The sequence below is a fragment of the Echinops telfairi genome, unplaced genomic scaffold (assembly GCF_000313985.2).
Source record: "Echinops telfairi isolate 266 unplaced genomic scaffold, ASM31398v2 ScPeMD7_1;HRSCAF=3_0, whole genome shotgun sequence".
Lineage (NCBI taxonomy): Eukaryota > Metazoa > Chordata > Mammalia > Afrosoricida > Tenrecidae > Echinops > Echinops telfairi.
In genome coordinates this window covers 73,601,534-73,618,334 of record NW_022103896.1, presented here as the reverse complement: position 1 = coordinate 73,618,334, position 16,801 = coordinate 73,601,534, and the positions used below count along the sequence as shown (strand labels likewise).

General features: G+C 34.5%; 1 protein-coding gene across 1 annotated transcript in view; it reads right to left on the bottom strand.

Annotated features, from left to right (window-relative positions):
- The window catches only part of MYBL1 (MYB proto-oncogene like 1), a 44,836-nt gene that overhangs the window by 26,017 nt on the left and 2,018 nt on the right, over positions 1 to 16,801 (bottom strand). The window contains exons 2-6 of the mRNA XM_013006856.3: positions 8,936 to 9,041; positions 7,563 to 7,634; positions 5,537 to 5,629; positions 4,909 to 5,129; positions 2,927 to 3,101 (exon numbers count right to left, since the gene is read on the bottom strand). Of these exons, the coding sequence (XP_012862310.3) occupies positions 2,927 to 3,101; positions 4,909 to 5,129; positions 5,537 to 5,629; positions 7,563 to 7,634; positions 8,936 to 9,041 (667 nt within the window). The remainder of the gene's footprint in view (positions 1 to 2,926; positions 3,102 to 4,908; positions 5,130 to 5,536; positions 5,630 to 7,562; positions 7,635 to 8,935; positions 9,042 to 16,801) is intronic.

Sequence of the window (16,801 nt, the reverse complement as noted above, 5' to 3'; positions counted from 1 at the left end):
GAATGTACAAATGTGCTTTACACAATTGAAATATGTATGGATTGTGATAAGAGTTGTATGAGCCCCTAATAAAATGATTTAAACAAATAAATGTGTTCCTATCTCTCAGAGAAAGGACCTGGTTGATATGAAACACTCAAAAGGATGAAGACTAGAACAGGTTTATCAAAGTTCCTAACTCCCCCTCTTTAATACCAGCCCCTAGTAACCTTTGCATCAAAAAATATGAAACCGAAGACTTCAATCAGGTGCCTTGGATAGATACTGTGATTGTGGACTAGAAATCATTCTGCCATTTTCCTAGAACATTTATAAAGCTGCAATAGCATATAGTATGCAATGGGGAAAAGAAATTTGTGAGAAATAATTTTTAAACCCTTTGAAATCTAATAAACATAAATGAGTCTACTTTCCATAAATGTTTACCTAAATTACTGTCACTGTCCTTTATATACTAACTCCTACTATGTTGTTGTGTCTTTGAGTCGGTTCCAACTTACAGAGACGCCACAGACAGAGAATTGCCCTGAAGGACTTCCAAGCCTGTAATCTTTATGAAAGCAGTTTGCTACATCTTCTTCCCACAGAGTGGCTGGTGAGTTCTAATCACCAACCTTCAACAAGCAGCTAACAACTTAACCACTACTACCTCACTGCCATTCAGTCGATTTTGACTTCCAGGTAGAACAGAACTGCTCTCCTTTAGGTTTCTGAGGCTGTAAATCTTTATGGAAGCAGAAAGCCCTGTCTTTCATCTATGGAGTGGCTAGTGGGTTCAAACTGATGATCTCCAGCCCAACATGCAATCCACTGTGCCATCAGGACTCCTACTTCTACTAGAAAAACAAACAAACTCACTGCCACTGAGTCAGTGCCAACTCATAAAGACCCTACAGGGCAGGGTAGAACTGCCACTGTGAGTTTCCAAGACACTTTACAGGAGTAGGATGCCCCATTTTTCTCCCAAAAAGCAGCTGATGGTTTTAAGCTGCTGGCCTTGCAGTTGGCAGTCCGATGAATAACCACTACGCCACTAAGGGTCCTTACTTCTACTACAGGACCTATTTTTTATAATATTTAATTAGTATCATTTTTCAGCTTATTAACTCAAAAACACTAGAAACATATTTTTCATAAAAATGTGTGATTAGTCTTTCCTGCCAATCCATTTATTTCTTTCAGATGTCTCTTTATAGTAACATTAGAAGTCTCTTCTTAGAAGTTTAAGTGACTTGAACTATTAATATAAGTCTTCCAAAAAGCAGCAAAAGGAGAGTGAATGATTCTTAAAACATAAGAAATATCCTTATCTTTCTAAAATAAAACATGCTTTAATTGACATGGTTAAACACTCCTTTGGTCCCAAATAATGTGTAAAATTATCTTTCTATGAATAAAAACTATTTAAATGATAAACTTTCTAAGAAAGAAGCTTATGATTTAAATTATGCTGCTGAAACATAGGACTCTAAACTGTAAAATAATGTTTTTTAAGGTATTGAGTATTATCAGATAATTACAGTCTTCACATGTTCTGTAATTTGTATATTAAGATGTAATTAGTTTTTTAAGATGTCATTAGTTATTATAGCAGTTTATTAAAAATTACGTTTGAAGAACTTTCGGGTGTTTGGTGGGAAGAGATCAAATGGGAAGCACTGCTTGTTAAGACCTCACTAAATTTCATCTTTTGGTAGATATTATTAAGCCCGAATTCAATCTTAATCTTTTATGTGATAAAAAACAGAGTTATTATATTACTGATGGTTAAAAAAAAAACAAAACAGCATGTCAAGCAAATGGAAAAACAAAACAAACTTTATGAAGACTCGTGATTTTTTGCAGGTAAAAAAAGGTACTGTTAAAGACAACATAAATTTCCACCCCATTTTGAGTTTGCACAATCTGTATTTTAATGAACTAGTCTAAACAAAGACTGACATCAGCCAATTTATTGATTAGTTGGGGGAAAACCAAAGTTGAATGTCATTGGAAGAACCAATTATTTACCATACTCCAAAATGATGGCTTGAGCCATTTTGACTGTTTTTCTCTTTTAAATATTTTATAAATGTCCACCTCTCCTAGATTAACAGTATTATAATTACATAGAAATAATTTCTAATGACAACCATAATAAAGTTTTTTTAATTCCTGTCAATTCTGACTCATAGTGAGCATGTAAGACAGAGCAGTACTGCCTACAGAGTTCCCAAAGTTGTAAATCTTATGGAAACTGACTACCATGTCTTTATCCTCTGGAGCTGGTGGGTTTAAACTAGTAACCTTTTGGTTAGCAGCCCCAAGTGTCACCAGTTCCCCATGGAAACTACAATCGAATATTAAAGCACAGATAACTACTGGCTTTGAATCAGAATAAAGAATCAAAATATTATAGTATTGGGAAATTTACATATCAAGTTTCTTAACTAAATTATATATAAATTACATTTAACAAGAAACAGTTTAATGAGTTTTTTTTTTCAAGGATCTACATATAACCCCCTCCCTGGGGGACGGACAGCAGAAAAGTGGATGGACATTGGACAGTGTAAGACATGACAAAATAATAATAACTTATAAATTATCAAGGGTACGTGAGGGGGGGGCGGGGAGAGAGGGGGAAAAATAAGGGCTCAAGTAGAAAGCAAATGTTTTGAGAATGATGATGGCAAAAAATGTACAAATGTGCTTGGCACAATGGATGTATGTATGGATTGTGATAAAAGTTGTACAAGCCCCCAATAAAATGATTTTTTTTAATGGAGGTAAAATCTCCATTAATAACAAGTTATGGCATATTTTTTTAATTAAGTGAGTTAAATACTGATTGTCCTCTTCTGCCTACTCCATTAAGAAACCAAACATTTTTCTAGAGAGCAACTAAGTAAATTTTTTAAATAATAAAGATATTAAAAATATGTGCCTGAACAGGTATGTAAAATTGATTCTGGGTTTGCAAATGATCCATAGTCGCACAAGGTTTGTGTTGAAGTTTTGATGAAACTCGTTCCGATTTCATTCCATCTTGTAAGTAGCCTTCCTGTTCCACTTTTCTTCTCATAGTAGAATTCCAATGGTTTTTGATAGAATTATCAGTCCTAGGAAATAAAAGTTGATGTTTTAAAAGGAAAGATAATCCACAAGTGTTAGCACTGTATAACTGTTTAACATGTATATGAAACGCTCAAAACAAATATTTACAATTTGGGAAATTACTTTTTAATTCAAAAGATAAAACATTGAACTCTGAAACTAAAATTAAAACATATGCAGACCTTTTGTCAATAGCAACTCAAAAGATTTAATCCTATACTTAGGGGCTAATGAGCTTATGTTAATGGAAAGGAACAACTCACGGAGAATCCAGAAATGGAACCAAAGTACAGGGAGAAACTTGTTACATTGGTGTATGTTTTGCTCTAAATATTCTCACCACCAACAACAAAATTAAAAACATTTTTCTTAAGTAAACTGAATCTTTTGGGGTTTATGAAATAAATCACATAATTACACTAGGTACTACATAAGTGACTGCATATGCCAAGCAGAATTATAGTCACAACAGATACAGCAGTAAGACAAAGAAGGCCCCTGCTCGCATGGAACTTACGTTCTAGTTTGAAGTAAAGCAGAAGGTTGGAGAAAAGCACAGAGAAGGATTAAGAAAATAATTTGAATAAGATAAGAAAAAGAAAGTGATTATGGTCATCTTGATTAGGTGATCAGAGATGTCCTCCCTGAGAAGGTGTCAACATCTGACGAGCAGACAAGAAAGACCCAGCTGTACAAGAACAGAAAAAGAACATTCCAAATAAAGAGAGCAGTAAAAAGTCTAAGCCAAGAATAAGCATGGGGATGGGAAAAAAGGCAAACCATAATCTACAGAATCCTGGTTTTCTTTTTTATTCTTAGAACAAAATACCTATGAGAAGAAAGCTCATTGGCCTCCTGTTTTACCTATGGTTCCATTTATAAAAATGACCATCTTCAAGCTACAGCTATTTGTAGTGTAAATTCCAACAGGACCATTTACTGAAAACCTACTTTATGTTAAGGCACTAAACTTAAAAAAAACCAAACTCACTGACACAGAATCGATTTTAACCATAGGCACGAAATTAGGCTCTATATAAAATGTAAGAAGATACATAAGAGATTGAAAACATTAGCAATTCCAGATCAGGTTAATAATTTGTTTTAAAAACTTTATACTATACCTTAGCATTCCTATCTAAAAAAGACACCAATTTTTGCTCTATTTAACAAGTGTATGAAGTATTAATTTAGAACATACACAAAATCACTTTAAAAATTAGGAAGTACTATACAAATAAGAGATTATAGAAATACTTAAATCCATATTTTCTGATGAAAGTGCAGATTTCTCAGAGTTTGTTGATCTATTGTTTAAAGATTATATCAAGTGAAATTTGAACCAGTGCAAAGTATAGTACATTTAGCATATAATTACCTCTGAGGGAAATTCCATTACTTTAGCTACACACACACACACACACACACACACACACACACACTCCCAAGATTCAAATTATATCCTAACAATTTTTCCTTAAGCACTTTCACAGTTTACATTAGTGTATTTGTTCTCTGGTCTAAAGCAGAGAATTCAAGCCAAATCTCAACCAAGTTTGTACATATACTTCCTGATGGGACTCACATTAAATAGGATTTGGGGAATGTATTAGGTCTATCATTTCGTTGCTACAAAAAGTTTCACTGACAAAGTCATTATATCTCCCTTACAAATCATCTTAAAAGGGTTGTTTATAGTACATTTTAATTCTAAATAGAATAAGTCACGAGATATTTGAAAATAAATATAACAGAAATATAAAATAAATCACATGTAAGGGCAGAAAAACGTGTCTACATTTATATATGCACCTTCCAGGAAGAAGTTTAGCAATTTCTGCCCAACGATTTCCCAACCGCTTGTGTGCTTCATAGATGATCCTGTCCTCCTCTTCTGTCCAGGAAGATTTCTTCACCTCAGGATTCAGATGATTATGCCACCTTTCTCTACACTGCTTGCCTATTCTCCCTTTTAAATGCTTTGCAATTAAAGACCATCTTTTTGGTCCATACTTCTGTACTAATTCAATAACCTAAATAACAGAAAAGCAAAGTGTTAAAACGCAGTATCTTGACAGAATTCAAGAACATAGCTCAAGATTACTAAGTAGATGCATAAGTAAAAATCACCATTAAAACTTACAAAAAATAATTTTACTAACAAATACCACTTCCACATTTGCCAAGTTTAAAACTTGATTTTGGTATTTATCTAAAATACAAATGGGACGTAAAGCGTCTTGTAATTTGAAATGCTTTCACAGAAAATTAATTTGAAACAACAGTGAAAACAAAGACGTGCGCATTTTCTTTTAAAAAAAAAAAACTTGAGTTGAATGCCAAATAAATCAATTTGGAAGCAGAAAGTATCAGCAGAGAGCTACTGGTGTTTCATTTTCCCCTTTCCACACAGTGAAAACAAAAAAGATGAATATGTTACCCTCTGATCCTCTTCTTTAGTCCAGGGACCCTTTATCAATTCTGGATTTAAAACTTTTTGCCATCGATGCTGGCACTGAAAATCAGAACGATTCTGAAAGAATTTTGATGATTTAGTTACTGAGTATACCATTTTTCAAAAAGCAAATCAACCCAAATGTAATACCTTATAACCTTAAGAAGCAAGTCTGCAAAAATGGTGCATTCAACAGCAATTACTCAATAAATATTAAATGCATAAGTCGATTTGATACGCCTTGATGCCAATGGATTTTTTTAATTAAAGCCATTAGTAGTGCTTAGACTACAAATAAAAACAATATACCACATATACTCGAGTATAAGTCGACCTGAATATCAGCTGAGGCACGTAATTTTACCACAAAAACTGCATTAAAAATGTGCTAAAAAACTCGGCTTAAACACGAGTATATATGGTATATTTAAAATTAAAGAACTTATCTCTAGACTATGTCTTATGACACAGCAAACAGCAAAGTCATGACACAGGTACCACCATAAAGAAAGGGAGCTAGGATTGAGAAATAAGAGTGAGCAGACAGAAAACTATAAAGACAAGATACATGAACTCAAATAGAATAGCAGTCTGGATTCATGACTGTATATAATTTTTAAAGTCCCCAAAAATATTATTAGGCTACTAGATAGTATTAAAAAGGATATTTAATATGATGATCCGCCAAGGTGGGTAAAAAATTTTTCAATATACTACTATAGAAAATGTGCCTTACATTTAAATTACATTAAAAAGAAAATGAATTTACCAGGGTCAACAAAATAAACTATGATGTGGAAACATCTCTAACCACCTCCCCCAATGGTTAATAAATGAAGTGTTTATTTAGTTAAGTATGTTATCTCTGCTAACTCCTATTTACAAAGGACTGTCAAAAATTATTCAAAAATTACAAAGATATTAGTCTGTACACAGGACTGCAGATCACCTAGATAGATATAAAGGAATAGATACTTTGTCAACCAATGGTTCTCTTTGGTGCCCAATGTAATTCAAATTACATTCTTCACACAAAGCTGCTTCTGTTATGGCTCTGTACATTAATGCAACTCTATTCTAAGACTATCACTTTCTTCCAAAAAGTGTTTTTGGAGCATTTCTGTTTATCTCATTTACTTTAAATTTCCTAATACTTATTTACCTTCTATTTGTTGACCACCTGCTAATTCCCAGGAAATACACCACATATCCCATATGTTATTTCTCATTCTCACAATACTGGGGGTGGGGAAAAACCCAACCTTTTATCTATATACAATACACAAAATCTGAGTGTCAAAGAGGTTAACTAATTTTTCTAGGACCAGTCAACGAGTAGTACTGATATCTGAGAAATCTGATTAACTCCAAAATCTATTCTCTTCTCATTATTTGGTATTTAAGGAGCAATATAAAAATATAAAAAGAACAAAGAACATATAGAAAGAACATTCACACATTTGATTTCTGAAACTCAAAGAAGTGAACATCAAAATCCAAATCTGAATATCTTCTCTAACTACTGATAGTACAGAAGGAACAAACAAGACCATGAGATAATATTTCATAATTACATTACATTAAAGTGAATATGTGAATAGTAGTATGGTGAACAGAAATAATAATTTTTAAATCAATAACAATAAAATATGTGCCTTACATGACAAACCTTTTTAACAGAAATTTTTCTGATTTGGCAGTTACTGGTTAGCCTTTAGAATATTTCATTATTTTAAACTTTTCTCAAAATATTTCAGTATATATCAACATATATTTATAAAGTGCTATTCACACATTTTTGTTTTTAATTAGGTATCTTGTTAGGCCTCTGGATAAAAGTGTTACTAGAAAGTTAAGACTTACTAAGCCATTCGCAAACAGCAGATGAAAACAATAGAAGAGCTTTTAGAAAGAAAGCCTATATCTAAAATACATAAACACTTACATTTTTTAAAAATAGCAAGTTTAACCAAATGACCTAAATCAGCCATATTTGAAATGTTTTACTTACTTGAAGCTGACTAGCAATTAGAGTCCAATCATCAGTTCCATGCTGTTCAACTAACTTCTTTAACTTATCATCCTTTTAAGACAGATAAGAAAATTAGAAAGCTTCCTCCTACTCCATTTCCCTTCTCCACAAATACCAGGGTAAGTCTAAAGTATTGCTACAAATACCACAGAAGCCTTTATTAAATAAAAATATCAAAAGGTGAAGATATTACTTCATGGTCTAGCCTCCATTTACGTGTAAACACAAGAAGGGTTTTTATCCCCATAATTCTAATTCTTCCACCAAAGAGTTCTGTGCGCTTCAATTCACACCACATCCAAACACCAGTTTGGGCATCCTCCCAGGGCTCATATCATGTGCCTTTTAAATGCTCTTTGAAATTTAGTAACAAAAAAGAAGCTTAAAGAGTCAAGATAAAAGCTATAGGGTGGATGAGGTAAAGTTTCCCAGTAAAATTCTGCTAGGACAACCCTTGCTATACTCAAACAATGCACAGATGCATTGTCATAATGGAAAAAATTCTTAGGGAAACTCCTAGTCTTTGCTCACCAATGCAGTTTTCTCTTTTCTTAAATTGAACTTCTTCATAATAAGTTCTTCACTTTAAGTACTGTGATAATCTGTGTCCTAGAAAATCTATTATGATTTCCCCTTTGGGATCCCCTAAAACAGCGTTGACTTCTCTGGCTAAAATTTAACTGGCCTTCTGTATATCTACCCAGGAGTGGAACTGCTGGGTCATATGGTAATTATGTTTAAATTTTTGGAAGCTACATTTGTAATTGAACCTTGCTCTCTGGGTCATAATGGTAAATCCAAGAATCATTTCTATTTACAATTCATTTAAAAAATCATCATTAGCTTTGATCTTGCTTAAAAGATTGATAGAAGTATGAACTCATTGAGCTAACTAATCTTGATGTAACATTTAAAAAATATCCTTTTTTTTAAGACACCCAACAAAACTAAGACAAATACATTCCTGAAAGAACTTGTCTGTAGTCATCCACTGATCACAGACACATTTAAACACATTTATTTAGAATAAAGCTATGTATGTGTATGCTGGAACTCTAGTAATAATACTTTTTTCACACACACACATTGTATACACACACACGTGCAATACATATATGAATATTTATATAATTTTGGTATGTCATTTGAAGTCCATTTTTAAAAGGACTGAATGAACTATAATACATGTTCCCCTTATTCACAATCCTGTCTTTGTCGAGGGCCACATCAACCTGCTATTCACATCTCTGGCTGAAGAAAAAACGTAGGTTGGTAATGGATAACTTTTCTGATGTTTCATTTTCAAATGTATTTCACAGCTATCCATGAATGATATTATCACAAATAGTTACCTCATCTCTTGTCCATTTTACTCTGTTCCAGAGTTTCTTCAATCCTTTTTGCTGTGGAACTTCATAATCATGATCAGCATACTGAAGGTCATCATCCTCATCCTCACTACAAAGGGAAAAAAATCATGAAATCAGGAATATAATTTTTACATTCAATTATTGAATCTATCTGGGTGTGCAGATATGACTGAAGAAGTTAATCAGAATAAATGACAATAATCACATTTTCTAATTCAAATCATAAAAAAGTAAGAGTCACATAAAAAGGAATAGATACAATTCTCACTGGCATTAGAGACTATATATGTCACCAAGGCTCAACTTATCACCTTGATACCATGCCAAAGGATATTACTTTAATTGTAAAGCTATCAAACTAAAGAATTTTAAGGGAATTAAAGATGAAATTTTATTTCTGTCTTATAAAGATACTAGCAGGAGTATGGCGATATGGAGAAACGAGAGCCAATTAAGACTCTTTAACAATAATCCAAGTAAGAAATTATTAGGATCTGATAGATGGTAATGGCAAAATACTAAGTATGACCAGTTAAAGGCACAATTAAAGAAATAATTCATTAGTAATACCAACCATAATTTTAAAAAAGCAGACTACCCAAAAACAATATTTTAAAGGACAAGATCAAGATTTAGTGAAAAAACACTACTGTGAAACTCAAAAGATAAACATATGGAAGAATATTCAGATGACAAACTTAGATAATATTACAAGGATGACTATTCTCCTTAAATTGATTCATAAATTTACATTAAATGAATAAAATTACCAGTAGATTCTGGGAGGAAAATTAGACAAGTTGATGTTATAATTCATCTGAAAAAAATATATCAGCAATAGCAACTAGAAATACTTTTAAAAACAAAGGATATTAACACTACTCAATAGTCAAATGCATGGTATGGTGATAATAAATAAAACACAATGGCAGTGGTACAGAGACACATAAATCAGTGAGAGAATATGCAGGGGGAAAGCCTAAACTAAATATCATCAGCAGCAGAATTTCAAATCAGTGGAACAAAGATAATTTTTCAATAAGTAATATTAAGATACTGGGTATCCACTTAGAAAAATAAGGTTAGCTTACAACAAAATTAATTCAATTGGGACAAGTACAAGATTTCAAAAATATTGTAGAAAATTTGTATTATCTTTTTCTCTCTTTTTGTCCAGTTTTATTCTCCGCAACATGAAGTTATATCTTTTATGAGGTGGAGGTGTCTTTTTCTGATAGTGACATAAAAAGACTGAACAAAATAAATTTCATCCCACTTTTCCTGGTGTTTACAAAACAATTTTAATTGGAGAATGGTAGTATAGTTCAAAGTTCCATTAGCAGGCCATGCCTCTCCCAATCTCAAAACATACTGGGGTCATTACAAACAAAATCACCTTTTTCTTTCTTATGAGTTGATAGTTTAAAGTTTCCCAGTTCTCAAGAATGCACCCCAGATGGGAGCTTTGGGTTATATGGTTAGATTTCCCTTCGTTGCAAACCCACACACTCAAGCTTCTTAACCTTCTTTTTCCTAAGTGTCATCCCCAATTGAAATCCTATTTCTAATTCTGCTTTCCATGAACTTTCTCGAGTCCCTGTATTTATTTATTTATATATATATAAAAAGAGACTACAGGAAAACTGGGAGAATTTTATTTTCATGCCCTTGGATAAGAGAAAGCTAGGTGTGAAACTCAAGAAACTATATAGAAGAGTAGACCAAGAGGGGAGGGAGGGGGGAAAAATGAGGAGCTGATACCAAGGACTCAAGTAAAAAGCAAATGTTTTGAGAATGATGAGGGCAACAAATATACAAATGTGCTTGGTACAACGGATGTATGTATGGATTGTGATAAGAGTTGTGTGAGCCCCAATAAAAGGATTTTTAAAAAGATTTTAAAAAAAGAAGAGTAAGACCAACTGAGGTAATTGGTCATGGAAATGGAAAAGAGTACACAGTCAAATTAAATAGATGTAGAATAAATGTAGAAATAATAGATTTTGTAACTGATGGAGGATTCAAGGAAGTTCTAAAGTTTCTCACTTTGGGAATTTTATGGAATATGAGACCAAACTTTGGGATGAAGAAGATAATGGAGAAAATAAGTAGTTTTGAACTAGCTAATTCCAAGATACATGAAATAAACAGTTAAACAAATATATAAATGTATATGAATGAGGGGTCTTCAGGAAGTTCTGGAAACAAGGGCAATGTTCCACCTACTATTTTGGTGAAAAATGAGTGAAATCTTAAAAGCTCATAAGCAACCATCTAAGATGTAACTATTGGTCTCTCTCCATTTGGAGGAAAGAATAGTGAAAATTGAGAGACATATGAAAACATTTAGTTCAGTGAACTAATAAACTATGTAAACATCAGCCTCTATGACCCTGAGACCCAAAGAACTGGATGGTGCCTGGTTACTAGGACCAACTGTTCTGATAAGGATCACATTAGAAGGCCCTAGATAAAGCGGGAGAAAAATGTAGCACAGAACTTAAATCATAAAAAAGACTAGGCTTATGGAACCCTCTAAACTAAGGTCTTTAGTCATTCTTCAGGTCCAAAACTGAACTCACCCCCATGTTACAATAGTCGGCCAGTTAAGATCAAAAGGGCAGCATTTACCAGAGGACCAAGTTCAGGTTAGCAAATGAGGAATGGATACAGGAAACATGGGGAGGAGACGGGGTAAATGATGATAACATTGAGAGGATTATAATGGATGCTTTGAAACAAACGTGTATAAATTGTTGAACGTGAAACTAGGATGCTCTGTAAACTTTCACCTAATTCACAAAAAGTGAGGAGAGAAAAAAGGTCATAGAAAAATGAAATTAAAATGGAATTTTCCCATAAACTTTTTGAAGCTGCCTCACACATACATACATGAACACACACACACATACACTGTTTAAGTGAAAAAGTACTGCTACAAAATCTTAGGTACCACATAAGAAGCTGCAGTAGTGTAGTGTTTAAAGCATTCGGCAGCTAATCAGAAGATTGGCAGTTCAAACCCACCAGTCACTCTGCAAGAAAAAAACAAAATGTGGTTGTCTGCGTCCATAAAGATTTACAGCCGTGGAAATCCTAAGGGGGCGGGGAGGGTTCTAACCTCTCCTATAAGGTTGCTATGAGTTACAATGGACTCCAAGGCATGGGTTTAGCTTTTGGTTTAGGGAAGTATCAGATAAGGAACTCTGTTAAAGTGCTCAAGTGCTAACAGAAAGGTTAACAGTGTGAACCCTTCAGCCACTTACAAAAGAAAGAAATGGCAGTCTACATTCGTAAAGATTACAGCCTTGCAAACCCTACAGAATAGTTCTACCCTGCCCTGCAGGGTCGCTATGAATCAGTCAACTTGATAGCAATGGGCATTGTTGCGCTTCTCTACGAGATATTTCTTTCTTTACAACCACAACAACCCAAGAAAAGGACTATTATTATTCCCAATTTACAGAATAGGCAACTTTGACTTGTAAAAGTAATTTACTGCCCACAATCACAAAATATATTATGAATGAATTCTACAGTGCACTATCTTCAATATAGTGGGGAGATGGGGAAGAGGATATCAAGAAGCTGGAAGATAGCAAAAAATGAAAAATCTCACATAAATGATGAAGTCAGAACAAAGTTTTAGTTCTAACAACTATTTTGCAACATTTGTCACATTAACTTCATGGGGCTTTGGTTTATAACTTGTAAAATGAGGAACTTCACACAAGGTGGCCTGATATTTGTATTGTGTGTGCAGGCTATCTAATAAAATTAAAATTTGCTTTTGTTTGTGAAGTTCAGTTCTTCTCCGAACATTCATTCTGATTTTAAAAAGCAAAAGTTCCAAGATTGGTTTAACCTTAAAGTGAAAACCTACTGCCATCAAGTGGATTCCAATTTACAGCGAACCCATGTGTCAGTAGGACTGTATGTCCACCCCCACTATTACCTCTGCTTAGCAGCTAAGTTTGTTAACTGTACGACTCAAGGATTCCTGTTTAACCCCACTGTAATATATTCAAACAACTGTGGATAGGCCCTAGTATCTACTGACATTAAAAACAAAAACAAAAAAAACCTTACTGCCATCGAGTCGATGCTGACTCATAGCGATGCCCTGTGGGTGGCTGAGAGCACAACTGTTGATGGGAGTAAGAAAGCCCTGTCTTTGTCCCACAGAGCTGCTGTTGGTTTTGAACTGCCTGCCATGTGGATCGCAGCTTAACGCTAACCACTACACCAGCAGGGCTCCTATCTACTTACACATAGTGCATAATTTCAATCTTACAAAGTTGAAAAAGGCTTGGATTTCACATATAAAGTATACAGATTCTTTGCAGGCACTGAAAATTCTCTTCAATTATTATTTCTACTGGACCAAAATTCTTAATATCTGACTAAACAAGGTCCTAAGATTCCCTGTTACTCCACATGTAATACTAATCTACCTGCTTGAGGAATTCAGTTCAGCATCTTTTAAGACTCCAGGCTGTCTATGTCAGAAGCCGTTTTAAACAACAATCTACCAGTCCTACTTCTATATATGCCTGGGTTGTTCAACTGCACTGTTCAACAAAAGCAAGGTTTAATGAAAGAAAATACCTTATTTGCCAACATCTTCAACTCTCAGAAATATCTTCCTATTAGCTAAAACTGGTTGTTAAACTGAAGATGCTTTAGAGTCCAATGGGTTCATAAATATCTAAAAAAAAAATATGACCAAACCAGAAAAAGTTATCTGTCCAATTCATGACTATAGCACCTACCCTTCCTTCTTAATGCTGATTATACTTGCCAACCTCCATAAGAAAATGCATGTAGAGACTACCATATTCACCTCTCAGCGCCAAGGACAGTAACTGCCATTTACTATCCAAATTAATGAATGACTTCCCTTACTTTTTACCTCCCCCAAGTACTCCAAAATTACCGAACTCCCTTCCAACTCAAATATAACATCCATCTTCCAATACAGGTGATCTCAGGTAGATATAAGAAAACTTTTTTTTTTTTAATGAAAATACCTCTAAAGGAAGACCAAAGGCATTCCCATTTTTTTAAATCATTTTATTGGGGGCTCATACAATTCTTATCACAATTCATACATACATCCATTGTGTTAAGAACATTTGTACGTTTGTTGCCATCATCATTCTCAAAATATTTTCTTTCTACTTGAGCCCTTGGTATCAGCTCATTTTTTCCCCTCCCTCCCGTCCTCTCTCCTTCACGAACCCTTGACAATTTATAAATTATTTTATCATGTTTTACACTGTCTAACGTCTCCCTTCACCCACTCCTCTGCTGTCCATCCCCTAGGGAGGGGGTTATATGTAGATCCTTGTGATCGGTTCCCCCTTTCTCCCTCACCTTCCCCCTACCCTCCTAGTACCGCTACTCTCATTGTTGGTCCTGAAGGGTTTTTCTGTCCTGGATTCCCTGTGTTTCCAGCTCTTATCTGTACTAGTGTACATGCTCTGGTCTAGCCAGATTTGTAAGATAGAATTGGGATCATGATAGTGGTGGGGAGGAAGCATTAAAGAACTAGAGGAAAGTTGTGTGTTTCGTTGGTACTATACTGCACCCTGACTGGCTCATCAGGGTGTGACCCTTCTTTGTAAGGGGAAGTCCAGTCGCCTACAGATTGACTTTGGGTCTGCACTCCTCACTCCCCCTCATTCACAACATGATTTTTTGTTCCTTGATGCCTGATACATGGTCTTATCGACACCTCATGGTCACACAGGCTGATGTGTTTCTTCCATGTGGGTTTCTTTGCTTCTCAGCTTAGATAGCGGCTTTTTTATCTTCAAGCCTTTAAGACCCCAGATGCTATATCTTTTGATAGCCGGACACCATCAGCTTTCTTCACCACATTTGCTTATGCATCTGCTTTGTCTTCAGCATCATGTTGGGAAGGTGAGCATCATGGAATGCCAGTTTAATAGAACAAAGTGTTCTTGCATTGAGGGAGTACTTGAGTAGAGGTCCAAAGTCCATCTGCTACCTTAATACTAAACCTATATATATATGCACATAGATCTATTTCCCCATCCTCATATATGTACATGCCTGTATTTAGACCTCTATAAATGCCCTTTGCCTCCTAGTTCTTTCCTCTATTTCCTTTTACTTTCCTCTTGTCCCACCATCATGCTCAACCTTCATTTGGGTTTCAGTAATTCCTCTCGGTAACATTGCCCTTGATCAATCCCTGCCAGACCTTACACTCTCCTTGCCTTCGATTTTGGGTCACTTGTTTTTCCCTTGTCCCTGGGTTTGTTAACACCCACTTCCTTTCCCCCACCTCCCCCTCTCAGGCATTCCCATTTGTTAACAACAAAGTCAATCCAAATGCCCCTCCAACTGGTAGAATTTTAAGCAGAAGAACCTGATAGAACAAAATTCAGTACAGAAGAGATTCGTGCTTTGGTAGTGCCTAACCTTTCAATACCCCCCACAAAACTGGTCCCTCCTGCCATCCCAAGCAGTCCAGTGGTGCTTGTCATAGATTCTCCATGAACCCCTCCACTCATAGCCCAACAGCCTCCACAACTGCTTAAGTTTCTTTTTAAGTCAAAAAAATTTTAATGGGGATTTGCCCAACTAAATTGCAAGATAGCTACATCACATCTAATGACTATGAAATCCACCTTCAATTTCTTACCCAAACCTTTGCTTGCTTTAATTTAATATTAAGCTTGAGTGCAAAAATGTTATTTTGAGCAATAGGATGAGTTTCCAAGGAACAATTTTCCTCTAAGTTTATTCAATTTACATTACAATTTGGACTAATTTTTTTTTAACCGCTCTCTTTGTAAGAAATTTCTACATTAAGTTTTAGTCTACTTTTTATGGCCATTGGTTTCAGATAAGAGGAGCCATGTGGTGTAGTGGGTTATGCACTGGACAACTAACAGCAAGATCAGCAATTTGAAACCACCAACTATACTGTAGAAGACTCTACTCCCATAAAGATTTACCATCTTGGAAACCCGCAAAGGCAGTTCCACCCTGTTATTTAGGGTCACTGTGGATCTGAATCAACTTGATAACCAATTTGAGTTTCAGAAACAGTTAAAAAAAATTAGCCCTTCAATGCTTTAAAAAAAAAAACGGTTTGGTTTTTTTTTAAGTATGCCAGTGTTAGGAAACATAAAGTAAAATAGAGTAAAATTCTTAAAATCATCTATTACTGGAATTTTTCTAGAGTCTATTTCTTTAGCTTGGGCATCAAGTTTCTCTACATATTTAAGTTATTGCTGAAAGAATGAAATAATTTTAAAATAAATCTAACTTTAAAAGTTCCTAGGAGCCTGGTAATACCTGTCAGCATCAGTTACAATAAGAAGGTTCCTGAGAACGCCTGTAATCTGCCTAAACAAACATGATGGGGAAAACTAAAAGTAGTCTCACAGAAATTCCACTTTTACCATTAAAGAGACCCACTGTCCAACAAGTATTAGGCAGCAAAAAGATTTGCTTTATTTTTTTTGCTTTTTATGGAAATCATCTTTTATAACTTTCAGCATGTTTATTTTCTACCAACCTTGGTAACATGCCATATAGTAACTAACTAAAATCAGATTCTTGCTCTGTAGGTTAAATAAGTAAGTCATTTTTAGCCTAGAGTAACTAATTTAGAAGACAGCAAAAAAGGTGAAATAATTTTTCTAGTCAGAAAGCAAAAACAGATGGGAAATTTAGTCAATAATTCCATCCCCAAACTTCGTTTCTAGAAACATTCTGCTGGCTTTATTTTATAAGAAAATATTTCTTTTAAACTGTTTAATACCAAAATCCAAATACAACATTTTCTAGATAATGAATGAACAATAAAAT